At 59.2% G+C, this 13,081-nt stretch overlaps 2 protein-coding genes across 2 annotated transcripts in view; one reads left to right on the forward strand and one right to left on the reverse strand.

Moving 5' to 3' along the window:
- Positions 1-343: 343 nt before the first annotated feature.
- The window catches only part of IGHMBP2 (immunoglobulin mu DNA binding protein 2), a 55,419-nt gene continuing 42,681 nt past the window's right edge, over positions 344-13,081 (reverse strand). Inside the window, exon 15 of the mRNA XM_087422514.1 lies at positions 344-621. Coding sequence (XP_087278640.1) covers positions 556-621 — 66 coding nt within the window. The 3' untranslated portion in view covers positions 344-555. The remainder of the gene's footprint in view (positions 622-13,081) is intronic.
- On the forward strand, positions 5,659-11,261 carry LOC147912525 (mas-related G protein-coupled receptor member D-like). The gene is made up of 5 exons (XM_087422929.1): positions 5,659-5,763; positions 6,139-6,263; positions 6,445-6,653; positions 8,464-9,428; positions 11,235-11,261. The coding sequence occupies exons 1-5, from the start codon at positions 5,659-5,661 to the stop codon at positions 11,259-11,261; spliced, it is 1,431 nt and encodes a 476-aa protein (XP_087279055.1).

Below are 13,081 nucleotides of genomic sequence, written 5' to 3' on the forward strand. Positions count from 1 at the left end.
TTGTGCTCATTTATTATGGCAGCCAAAGAAAACTCACCCACTCACACCTCTCTTTATTCTAGTTGTCGTTTGGTAGTAGTATTCAAAGGAGGCAGAGGTGGAAAGGAGATGGACACAGGAGATGGCGACGGGGAGCCTGGAGATGGGAGAGGGAGATGGGGAGCATAGAGACGGGGAGCATGCAGATGGGTGGAGACGGGAGATGGAGACGGGGAGCATGGAGAAAGCTTTCGAGGAGTTTGGTGGAAAAGCAGGAAAGACAACGAGGCAGTGGCTGCAAGTGAGTGAAGGGCAGGGCTCCAGTGAGGATGTCTTTCCCTCACCATTACTGCAGGCTGTGCTCTGGTGGGGATGGTGTGTTACGGCGGAACAGGATGCTGGGATGGGGGTGCTGGTGGCAGGATCACCGTCCTTGAGTGAGGGCAGACGGGCCACTGCTCCAGGGTGGGTGGGGTCGGCAGGGGTCGGTCCACCCCGGCACAGGCGGAAGACAGCTCACGGCGCCAGGTGCAGGGCACTGAGCAGACTTCAGGCGGGAAGAGGCTCCTGTCACTTTCACGCCTTCAGTGCCGTTTCTGGGTGGCAACTGTGGGTCACCAGGAGAGGGATGGGTGGTGAGATCTGAAACAAGAGAAGGTGTGAGAAGCCCTCTGGGCAGCACGTGGGAGAGAACTGACCAGGGACTGCGGACTTGCTGGGCAGGGCTGGGGGCCGAATCCAGATCGTGGTCAGGGCCGGCTCTGGGGGTCCACGGCCGCCTTCACCTCGAGGACCCCCCCCAGCTGTCAACCACCTCTGCCTTCTGCTGGTCGTCTGGAGGGGGCGGTGGAGTGACGCGGAAGGAAGGGTCTGGCCACCTCTTGGGATGCCCAGAGTGCGAGGACACCTCAGTGCCCACCGCCCTCACCTCTGCAGCTTCAGCCAAAATTGCTCCGTTCCACAGCCTCTCAGGGGTGGCCCGGTTCCCCTACAAAGACCCTCGAGGGAGAGCAGGCGAGAGGAGCGCTCCTGGGGCCAGTGAGAGATGCGGGCTCGCGGAGGAGGAGGAGCCGGGACCTGGAGACCCCACACTCTCCTGGGGATGGTGGTCTGGGTAGCGGGGCAGCCGGGCGGGGCGGGGGGACCCCAACCACAGGCTGAGCTGTGGCACTGCTGCCTGTTGTTTCGTGTTTGGGCAAGCTATTTGACCCCAAATTAATCTTCCATTTACTCTCCCGTTGAATGAGAGGAAGATCAGCACCTACCCGCAGGGCTGCTCCGAGTGTTCCAGGAAATAAAGCACGTGAGCGATAACAATAACCGACACCCAGTGCCGGGCACGCTGTTGCCGGGCTCCGTGCTTGAGCCTCGTTAACAAACTCAACCCTCCCCTCAGCCCCCAGGTAGCAACTCTTCTTGTCCCACGTTACCAAGGAGGAAACTGAGGCGGGAGGGGATTCGTGACTTCTCGCAGGGACACCCAGGTAAGGAGCAGACCTAGGGTACAAACGCAGGCGGCCTGGCCCCAAAGTCCTGGACTTCCCCGTTGCTCTCTGAGCTCTCCCATCAATGGAAGCGACGCTGTTTAGTGCCAGGTGACACGGTGGCTCATGGGGACACCTGGAAACACACCAGGTAGGGCTCTTCCCGCCTTCAAATTTCGCTGGCTTGTCCCTTTCCTTCTACAGCTCTGCACGGGCCGACTCTCATCCGAGACGACCAGCCTGGGGGCTCCGGCTCCAGGAGGATCCAACACTAGGGAACTCACCTCAGGAATGATTCCTGCAGCCCACTGAGGCTCGTCACCTGTCACAGGGACCGCTAGGCCCAGGAGGACGACAGTTAGACCACCGTGCCATCTGATGGTTTGAAATATCTCCCCCTTGCACTTTCTGAGCCCCCTTGGGGACCCCAGACTGGAGCTCTGTGCTCAAGGGAGGGGCCCGGAGCACAAAGACAGCAATCCTTCACAACTTTAAAGTCAGTTCTTGTAGCAAAGGTGACAGTTTTGAAAACCAAAGCTTTTGATTCATAAGATGAGGATATTTTAGATAAAAAGAAAAAATTGAAGTCCCCAAAATTCAGTACATCAAGTTTATGCCACACAGGAGAGACTGTCAGGAATGTCCGAGGAGGTTCCCACTGGCCAAGCCAAGCATCAAATGAAACTCATCAAAGATGGGCAAATTCCCGAGACCATAACTAAAACCCGCCTGCGGGCCTCCACGGCCACATCTGGAGGTTGGTGCGACAACTCCTCAATCTGAAAACTGGTGAGGAAAGGGAAAGAAGGAGCATTTATCCCGGCTTTCCCGCAGGGACCAGGTTTCCGGCAGTGGGGAAGTTCTCGTTTACCGGGAAGCAGGGCTAATAGTTGCGGGAGGAGGGCTGAATTAGGACGGCATCCACCTGCAGCCCCTAATGGAATAATGGATCCAGGGAGGATGGTCCAAGGCCGCTGACACCGCTCAGTGGAGAGCAGAGTGAGAGCCATCAGGCGAAGGGGAGGGCGGGCCTTGCTGGGGACTCGGTTCCATCCTCAGGGCCATGGGACCAGGCAGGGAAACAGGATGCTTAGAAGGAATTAGCGTACATTCATTGGGTGCGATAATGGCATCGGGTGGTGCATTTAAAAAGTCCTCATATTTGGGAGTGAAATGATGCAGCATCTGGGATTTGCTTTAGAATATTCCAGAAGAAAAAGCAAAAAGGAGAGTGTGGGAGAGATTAAACAAGAACAGCAGAGTGGTGACATCTGTTGAACCTGGGAGCCGGGAACTTGAGGGTTTGTTACAGTCTTCTCCCTGTTGCTGTGTACGGTTTTAAGTCTCCATAATAAAAATGTAACAGGAGATGAGAAACAGAATAGATGGAAGTCCGGGCAGTGGGGGAGGAGGGCGCCTGGACCGATGAGAGTAAGCCATTCGAAGGGCCTGGTTGGTGGGAGGACACGCAGGGATGGGAGCCTGTGCCCGAGAGGCACCACTGTCCCCAGGCCCAGGAGCCACCTCATAGCCGGTCAGCACCAGACCCCATCCCAGTGGCTCCTAAGTGGGGCCCTCGGCCATCTCTGCCTGATGCCCCCAGGAGGGTGGCTCCTGCGTATTGAGAACTCGGCTCTCAGGGGACAGCTTCGGGGGAAAGCCAGGGGTTGGGAGGTTGTCCCTCCCAGCCCACTCCCCCATCACGCTGCCCCGGCAGGTGTCCTAGGAGGGACGCAGGCCCATCGGCCCTCGGCAAGGTTGCCCATGACCTGGGGAGGCCTCCCGGTGGGTGGGGCAGGCGCCATCCTGCATTTATAGCTCAAGCCCCCTTCCCACTTCTCAAAGGGGGGCGAGTGAAGGTTTTCTGGTGGGTTCCAAGGACGGCCAGAGGGGACATGAAAACGGGGGACAGAGGACAAGAGGGATTTCACCTTCGTCAAGTTCAGCTCAAGATTCACCTCCCACCCGAGAGAACTGAAAACACGCGTCCACACAAAAACATGTACGTGATGTTCATAGCAGCGTGATTCATAGTCCTAATAGCCACAATTCACATTCATAATTCACAAATTCATAATGCATATTTATCATAGCCAAAGAGTAGAAACAACTCAAATGGCCATCAACAGATGAATGGACAAATTGGGGTCCATCCATACAATGGAATATTACTCAGCCATAAAAGAGAATGAAGCTCTGATAAATGCTACAATGTAGATGACCCTTGAAGACATTATGCTCAGTGAATGAGGCCAGACACAAAAGGCCACATATTGTATGATTCTATGTTTATGAAATGTCCAGAGCAGGCAACTCCACTGAGACAGAAAGCAGAGGGAGGGGGGATTGTGTTATTGGGTAGGGGTTTCTTTTTGGGGTGATGAAAATGTTCTGAAATTAGATGGTGACAGTTACACAGCTCTGTGAATTGACTAAAAACTACTGAATCGTATGCTTTAAAGGGTGGATTTCATGGTATGTGAATTACAGCTCAATTTTTCACAAAAACACACCTGGGCCCTTCTGAGCACAGTGCCCTGTGTGAACGGGTTGGTTGCATGCCAAGGAAGCCTGCCCTGGTGCAGGGGTGGGGGACACAGAAGGAGGCCCTGCCCCCTTACCTAGAAGACAACCCCAGCTCCTGCTCGTCCTGAGGGCCTACATGATCCATCCCAGTGCCTTTGTCATCCTGTCCTAGTCTCTCTCCCCCTCCCACGGTCCACCTTCGCCCTGCTCAAACATGTCCAGCCCATTTGTTTCTTTTTTTTTTTTTTTTTTGTGAGGAAGATCAGCCCTGAGCTAACATCCAATACCAACTCTCCTCTTTTTACTGAGGAAGATTGGCCATGGGCTAACATCGGTGCCCATCTTCCTCTACTTTATATGGGACGCCGCCACAGCATGGCTTGACAAGCAGTGCGCATCCAGGATCGGAACCGGCGAACTCTGGGCCGCTGAAGCAGAGCGAGTACACTTAACCACTGCACCACTCGGCCGGCCCCCAGTGCATTTCTGATGGAGAGATTTTGTGCTCGCTGTTTTCTCGGCCTGAACTCCCTTCTCTGTGATCTGCGTATACCCAGCTCTGTCGCACCATTAAGATCTCAGCTCAGAGCCAGAGCCTCCGAGGGCCCCCCGCCCTGCACCCTAGAGCAGCACCCGCCCCTCGCCCTCCAGCATCGCATGATTGGCACTCAGCGTCTTCTCGCTTCTTCATCTGCTCACTTATTGTCTGGAGCTCATCCACCGCTGCGTTCCCAGCATCCAGCATGGACCTTGGTTCACAGTAGGTGCTTCATAATTGTACACTGAATGAATAAATGAGTGACTGTCCATCCCGGAGAAGACTTGGTTACATCCAAGACTCCCCATTGGCTGAAGCAGGAAGGAAGACTCGGTCCCTTTTAGGAAGATTTTTCAACAACCTTGTTACAAGTCAAATGAGGTCAAATTCCCTTCCCTCACATCTATGCGGTGGTCGCAGTCGTCGAGGTCAAGGCGGTCCACAGGGGTCTGGCCTCACTTGATTTGTGACAAGCAGGACCCACGGGGTGTGACCACCGTTTCCTCCTGTGGTTCTTTAAAGTTTACTTGGAGGGGTCGATTCTTCCCCAGCCGTGGACGAAGACTTGGGCAGGCTCCGCGATTTCTCAGGTCAGAATGACAAAGTCCCGATTCGGAAACAAGATCGCAAATCCTGTGTCGTAGACCTGGGGGCAGTCAGGGACCCGAGTGTGGACCCTTCTCGGGGTCTGGGCCTCCCCGCCCAGCATCCCCTCCTCCTTCCTCCTCCTTCATTCTTGTTTCAGAGACTTGGGAGGAAGGGAGTTCCGGAAAGTTCTTGCTGGATTGGCACTGTCAACATGGATCCGCTCTCCCCTGGGCCTGACAAGGGTTCACACAGACTCTTCCTCTCAGGGAAGCGCCATGGGCTCCTCAGAGGGCCCTTTACGAGCTGTGGCGACCGTCCCCTCTGCCTGGCAGTGACAGCGCGTCGGGCACTGTTTCCAGCACCGTGCGCGTGCCCACTCCTTCAGTCCTCACGACAGCCCTGTGAGGCAGGCGCACACCACCGATGGGGAAACTGAGGCAGCGTGTGAGGAACTGGCCAAGGTCACCCCGGGGTGAGTGTTGAGCCGGTGGGCTGGCCCCGGGAACACAACGGCTCTGGTGCCTCCCTGCTCCCACGGGGCCCATGTCTGATCCTCGGGAAAGGCTCCCGAGTCCCATCCTGAGAGGCACCGCCACTCCCAACCTGGCAGGCCCCTTCTGGAGCAGCGCCAGCCTCGGTGCCTCCCAGGTGAGAGATCACTGCCCGTCAGCCGCTCTCACCAAAGAAACCGTCCTCACCATCCTCACCCAGCCTCCCATCCCAGACTCCCCGCTCATCTGCCAGCTTCCCTGTCCTGCCTCTCACGCTCTGGGGCGTCATCTAGTCTCTTGAAGTCTCTGTTGAGACTTGTTGTGACACGTGAAGGGGCAAACCAAGGTGACAGGCATCACCCAATGACATTAGCTGACTTGGGGTTTAATCCGTCTTGGGAATCCTAGTCCAGAGTTCTGTCTTTCCAGCCCCTACTGGAAGTAGCTTCAGAGAACCAGAAATTTCCAGGTACCAGACACTCTGCTCATGCTGGCACTGCAGGGTGAGCCTCGTGGCCTTTCTGGTTCCCAGAGGCACCAGCCCCTCTGTGGGCTCTCGGAGCTCCCGGCTGGGGACCCTGCTGAGGCCCTGACGGCCCCTATGCCCTGGACAAGCTGTCTCCGGGAGAGGCCAGGCCTGGTGAAGTGTAGTCACAGGTACCTCTCTGCCCTGCCCTCCCTGCTCGCAAGCCACAGCCCTCCCAGGGGGCCGGGGAGCTAGGAGAGCTTCTGAGACAGCCCAATAGCCGCAGCAGGCTCCAGCTCCTGCAGGGAAAGGCCTAATGCAGCTGATCTCACTGGGGGCCTCCTGGTCCCCTGAGGGCTGTGCTTCCCGTAGATGGCTTGAGTGCCTCTCCTACTTCTCAGAGGAGGCAGTGTGTCGGCTGGATCCCGGGCACAGGCCTCCTCTGAGGTCAGAGAGCCACAGAAGACAGCGCGAGCAGACCCGCGGCAGGAGCGGCTCAGGGGCCGGGGACCCCGGAGCTGCCGAGGCCTCCAAGGACGCCGGGGACCTTCTCCAGGAGGCGAGGCACGCGGGCAGGCCAGGTGAGAGGACCACCAATTCAGACCCTTAGAGAAAGCAGGTGCCCCGGGGCTGAGTGACACCCTTCCTCCGCCTTTTCTGGTCCCAGGTCTCATCTGTAGGTGGGGATGCTGACACCCGCCCCCCGGGGCTTGCAAGATCAGACGACGCCCGAGAAGCAGCAGGCACACCCTCAGTAAGGTCGCTCTTCCTGGGCATCCTCACCTTCCATGGCCAGGGGTCAGCCCAGACCCACGGCCTGGAATGTTCTAATTCTCCAGTTTTGTGGGAAAGATAGGTAAGAAACCAGCCAGCAGGTTGGCGGGGAGTTCTTCCCTCCCACAGGGTCAAAGGTGCCTTGAATCTCAGACGTGAACAGCCCCTTTCTGGGGTACTTCACTGTGTTACTGTCTGTCGTTCATAAACGCCGGGGCAACCCCAGGGCACAGGGCGGGGCCAGGAAGCACTCTCGGGGAGCTGAGGCTGGCTGGCTTCCAGTCCCCTGATGTCCCTGCCCCACCTGATGACCAGGGCGCGAAGGGCCCTCTCAGCAAACATGGGAGGGCCTCCAGGGGGCCGGAGGAAGACATAACTCCAGGGTGTTTGCCTGACAAGGGGGCACTGGGATAGGCGGGACGCACATGCTGGCATCTGAGGTGTCTGGGGGGCTCAGAGGGGAAGACGGGCCTTGAGGCAGCAAAGGGGGCGACACCATTCCAAAGGGACTCTTCCAGTGGAATACTGCATGCCCAGGGACTGTCCCAGTTTTCAAAGCTTTTCTAACAGCTCCTTAATCCCTCCTAAGTCTTAAAGGTCGGTTTCCTCCACGTAGCCTGGTGCACATTTATACGAGAAAAACAGCCTTCCAGGCTGGCAGGGGTTCCGGAGGGTAGCAAGCCCGGCAGTAACCGCAGAGGGGCCGTGCTGCCCCCAGGCACTCAGGCTCCTGGGAGTGGTCAGGGAGCTCACTGGGCCATTACTGAGGGTTTGCTGTGATCAAGCCTTGTGCCAAGCATGTCACATTGTACCCTCACCACGATGGGGTGTAAGGTGCTAGGCCCAGGGACCACCTCTCCCAGGGGCCCACCATAGTGACCAGTCATGCACAGCCACCCTGCCCATCCACGCTGAGCTGGGCACTCGGGGGCTCCAAGGGACCAGCACTCTGCAGGGCGGAGGCCAGGCCCACACTGGGCATTGATGGCCAACTCTGGGGGCCAGGCTGGGCGCAGCTGCTCAGGGAGCCTTGCCCCGCTCTTGGTCACCCTCCTGGCCAGCCACGGAAACAGGCCCTGGCCTGCCCCAGAGCCGGAGCACATAGCGTGAACGAGGCATGCGGGGGAGCAACCTGGCAGGGCCAGTGACAGCTCCAAGGAGTGGCAGCTGGTGCACCCAGGTGACGCGAGAGTGGACGTCAAAGAGAAGGGTCTGGACAAGGAGCAAGGAGGACCTGACACCTCCCAGCCCAGGGCCAGGAGGGCAGTGGTTAGAAACGCCAGCAACACTCCAGAAGGATCCTCAGGGGACGGGCTGCAAGGAGCAGAGAATGCCATTTTTCATGGCCTCGTGATTAGAAGAATTAAGAGCAGACTCCAAGAGGGGGCCGGCCAGCTCTCGGCAGATCATAAGACAAACCCGCACACATCGGTTGCCCAGACTTCCCCGTTCGTTCACTCCACGGTCGTGCTTTGCCTCTGCACTGCACGTGAGCCGTGAGTGGCTGCCCTGGGGACACCGGTGAGGGAGGAGCAGGAACCCTGAGGCCCGGGTGCCCCAGCTCTGTGGGCAGGGGGCTCTGGCGTGGCCCTCAGTTCTCTCTCCTTCCGTCGGCAGGGATGGCGGACGCCGTGTTCAACGGCAGCAGCTCCAGGAGCAGCGGCCCTGGCGCGGCCAGCCCGGCGGAGGAGCCCACCCACACGGCCCAGGAGGTGGTCGCTGCTCTGGTCACGTTCACCTGCGTGGCCGGCATAGCGGGCAATGGCGTGGTGGCCTGGCTGCTGAGCTTCCGAGTGCAGAGGGGCACCGTGGGCGTCTACATCCTCCACCTGGCGGTGGCCGACCTCCTCTTCCTCCTCTGCTCGGCCGCACTGACTGTTCTCAACGCCAGCTCCTGGGCGGCCCACGTGAACCAGCTGGGCCACCAGGCGCTGAGGGGCATCAAGCACCTGGCCTACACCGCGGGCCTCGGCCTGCTGACGGCCGCCAGCGTCCAGCCCTGCCTCTGCATCTCCTTCCCCGCCTGGCACCACAGCCACCGGCGCACACGCCTGTCGGCCGTGGTGTGCGCCATGCTCTGGCTGCTGTCCCTCCTGCTGGCCGCGCTGGTCTTGTACTTCCACGACGAGCCCAGGGATCCCCACCCGCGGCAGGGCTCCACGGTGGACACCATCTTCCACGTCCTCACGCTGGTCAGCTTCACGCCCATCATGGTCCTGTCGAGCGTGGTCCTCTTCATCCAGGTTCGGAGAAGCTCCCAGCCATGGCAGTGGCGGCCCACGCGGCTGTACGCGGCCATCCTGGCCTCGGTCTTCGTGTTCCTCATCTGCGCCCTGGCCGTCGGCATCTCCAGATTCATCCTCCACCGGCTGGACCTGCCCCAGCAGATGAAGACTCTGTTTGGCAACTTGGAACGCCTCTTCGCGTCCGTGAGCAGCAGCACCAAACCTGTCATCTACTTCCTGGCGGGCAGTCAGGGCAGCCAGAGCCTGCGGGAGCCCCTGGGGGCCGTGCTTCGCAGGGCGCTGCACGAGGAGCCCGAGCTGGAGGGGAGGGAGACGCCCTCCACCGGCACCGACCAGGTGAGGGTCCGAAGGCGAGGCCTCCCAATGCCCCTGCCCTGAGCTGCCCATCCTTGCAGGCCGTACACGGCCGTGCATGGCCCTGCTCCGTGGCTCCCTGCCTGGCTTCCACCCTTTCCTGATCCTGAGCATCCAGTGGTCACTTAATTGGCAAACAGCTCTGTGGGCCAGGTCCTGGGAGTGAGAGTGGGACGCAGTGAGATGGGGCTATACAAAAACCTTGACACCGGCCAGGCGTGAATACTGAACAACTAGACAGGCAGCCCACAGCCTCGGGCAGCTGCAGGCCCCCCGCTGTCAGGCGCCAACCCTTCGGTTGCAGGATCTTTGAGAGGAATTCCGGGGGTCCCGGGGGGGAGGCTGAACAACTAGGGCAATTGCGCGGGTGGGGATGAGGGGATCGGGGGGTCAGGGTGAGGGCGAGCTATCAACCGATATGGAGCTGGCTCAGTATTTTAAGGGCCTCAGGGCCTTACTGTCCACGCAGCAGCTGAATGTCAGCGTGGGTGACAAGTCGGGAGCAGGCAGCCCGTGCACAGCCACGTGAGCTGCACAGATGGCCCTGCGGGGCCTGCGGCGGGCCGTGGGCAGTGGGCAAGAGAAGGTGCGGATGGAGACAGCGACCAGGCGAGCCACGCAGCCGGGGAGACAGGACTTGATCTGAGCAGCGTTTCTAGGAGACCCGGCCAGGCGGTGGGGGTGGCTGGGAGGGCCCCATTCACCCAGAGGCCTGCACCAGGAACAAGGAGCTGGGGAGGCACAGCCCCCCAAGTGACTGCCTCCCCACTGGGTGGGTGCCTCCCAGGAGACACACAGGGCGGGGCAGTCTCCGCCCACCACACCCTGACCCCAGTGAGCACCCAGCGCCCTGCACAGACCATGCATGCAGCAGGCTTTAATTGAGTAAGAGCAACGCTGCCTTGTGCTGGGCTTGATGCTCACAGTGCACTTGCACATGCGCCCTGCCTTCATTCACCTTCTCCTTTGGGGCCCTTTCCCTCCTCCTGCACAGACTCCTGGGCGGCAGTGGTGGTGCCCACCACCCGCAGGGTCCCCCTGCCCCACCCCGCCCCTCTGTGCCCTCCTCTCCCCACCCCCGCACACCCGCTCCTTCCACCAAGTGTTCGCCTCAGGGCCTTTGCACTTGCTGTTCCCTCTGCCCGAAATGCTCCTCCCCCAGCTGTGTGAAGAGCTCTCTCCCTCACCTCCTTCAGGTCACTGCTCAAATGTCACCTCTTCAGAGAGGGCTTTCCTGACCATGACATAAAATAACGCAACGCACACACGCACCCCTCAATCCTCCCAACCTGCTTCATTTCCCCAGTGAGTTCACCACTGTTTGGTATGCCCCATGTTTACGTGTTCACCGCAAGGGCAGGGGCTGTGTCCATTTTGGTTTCTGCTGAGCTCCAGGCCTAGGATGATGCCTGCCACAGAGAGGGGCTGAGGACGTGTGGAATGCCCCACAGGGCAGGCAGACCTGGGGGTCCAGGCGGAGGAGGGGACAGCAGCCACAGCAGAGGGACAGGGTGGTGACCCAGGTGGCTCAAGCCCACACTCACCTCCAGGGGGCTCACCCTCAAATGACACACCCTTGAGCATCTTCCCCCGCACCTGGGTGGGGCGTCGGTGTTCGTGTGGACACACGTGTGTGACTGTGTGAATGAGAGAGTAATGACTGTGTCTGCCTGTTGGTGGCCTCCGTGGGTGTGTGTCTACAGTGCATGATGCACACCCTCCTCAGCGGGTGCTGGCCGCTGGTCTCCAGCTGTTTCATGCATCCATGATTTTCTTTCCCCTCTGTAGGGCAAACTTCCCAAGAGGATGGCCTGACTCTCCAATCTTGCCCAAGGCTGACGGCGAAGGCTGCAGTCCCTCAACAAAACCTGACCTCAAGGATGAACAAGCAAGCTCGTGCCTGAGCTGCTATGTTGCTCTACCTGTTTTGAGGCCTTGTTATTAGGAGCATGCAAATTCAGGAGTGTTATATCATCCTGGGGAACCAGAGCTTTGGTGACAAATTATGAAGTTACCCTCACTAATCCTGGTCACAGTCTGCTTTGTCTGATATTAACATAGCTCCACCAGCTTTGCTTTGTCTGATATTAACATAGCTCCACCAGGTTTCTTTTTTTTTTTTTTTTTTTGTGAGAACAGCCCTCTGCTAACATCTGCCAATCCTCCTCTTTTTTTTTCTTTTTTTGCTGAGGAAGACTGGCCCCGGGCTAACATCCGTGCCCATCTTCCTCCACTTTATATGGGACGCTGCCACAGCATGGCTTGCCAAGCGGTGTGTCTGCGTGCGCCCGGGTTCCGAACCAGCGAACCCCGGGCCGCTGCAGCGGAGCACACACACTTAACAGCTTGCGCCACCGGGCCAGCCCCACCACCAGCTTTCTTTCAGTTGGTTCTTGCATGCTTCCTCTTCTCGCCTCCTTTGACATTCAGACTTTCTGCATCCGTATCCATTAGACGTATCACTTGTAAACAATTCAGAATTGGGTTGAGCTACAACTTTGGAAATTAAACCCATCACCGCAGTCACTGAGTCTGTGTCCTGAACCCCTCAGGCCCCATCCCAGGAGCCAGTCCCGAGGAGGGGGAAGGTGAGCGGGTGGGAAGCCCCAGCCCTCACTGAGGGGCCACAGCAACCAGGGGAAGGACTGGCTCTGGCTTTGAGCCCCCGCTGTACCACCACCTCCCTGGGTGCCCTTGGCCCATCTTGTGCCCCCTCTGAGCTGTCTTCTCATCTGTGAAATGGGGATGAGAGCTCCCTCCTCTTCCAGGCTGCTGTGCGGAAGGGACGTGCGGGTCCTGCAGCCGTCCATCACTGGGCACTGAAAAGTGCTATCTCCAGGGTGGAACCCTGCCCTTCCAGGAGGGGCCTGCAGCGCATCAGAGCTGTGTGGGCCCAGCCAGCCCTGCCTGAGCCATCCCAGGCCCCCTCCATCCTGTCTCTGAGTCCACCTAGGGTCAGGTAAAGGATGTCAACCCCCGAGAGGACTTGCAGGCCCCTGAGGACGAGCTCTCACCCCAAATATGAGGCTCTTGCACTTGCTGTGCTTCATTTTCCGTGGTAGGGCTGTGCCCATCCTTGACTCAGGGGTTCCAGTTCAGACTGGGAGAGTCCAGGGCCCGCTCATGCCAGAGACAAGCAGGGGCAGTAAACAGAGGGCCGTCAGGATGAGCAGGGGGCAGGATGACAAGGGACGAAGACTGGGATGACCAGGAGAGGCCAGGATGACCAGGGGAGACCAGGACAACAGGGGGCAGCCAGGACGCCTCCACTCCAGTCCGCTCTGCTGCCGAGGCCCCCTGCCTCAGAGGCTCCTCTTGGCTCCCTTTGGCCAAGGGGCACATGTGCCTTCTCCAGGCCCGCTCATTGCAGCCTCACTGGGGGAGAGCCAGGAGCATGCAGAAGAGGGACGCAGAGAGGAAAAGAGAAAAGGCTGTCCCCTCACCAAGCCCTCCTCCCACCCCAAACTCCTCGATAGAGGGGGTGACGGGAGGGAGGCCCCGCGCGGCACCTCCGCTCCACGAGAGAGGCGCACGGCCGCCCCAGCACGGTGAGCCCCGGCCGAGAGCTCAGCCCGGCCCTGCACGAGCGACCGAGGCTGCCTCTCCACCGGGCCAGGCCCCTCCTCGCGCATAAA

This window comes from Ceratotherium simum, chromosome 34, assembly GCF_057802395.1.
Source record: "Ceratotherium simum simum isolate JZ-2026a chromosome 34, ASM5780239v1, whole genome shotgun sequence".
NCBI classification, from domain to species: Eukaryota; Metazoa; Chordata; class Mammalia; order Perissodactyla; family Rhinocerotidae; genus Ceratotherium; species Ceratotherium simum.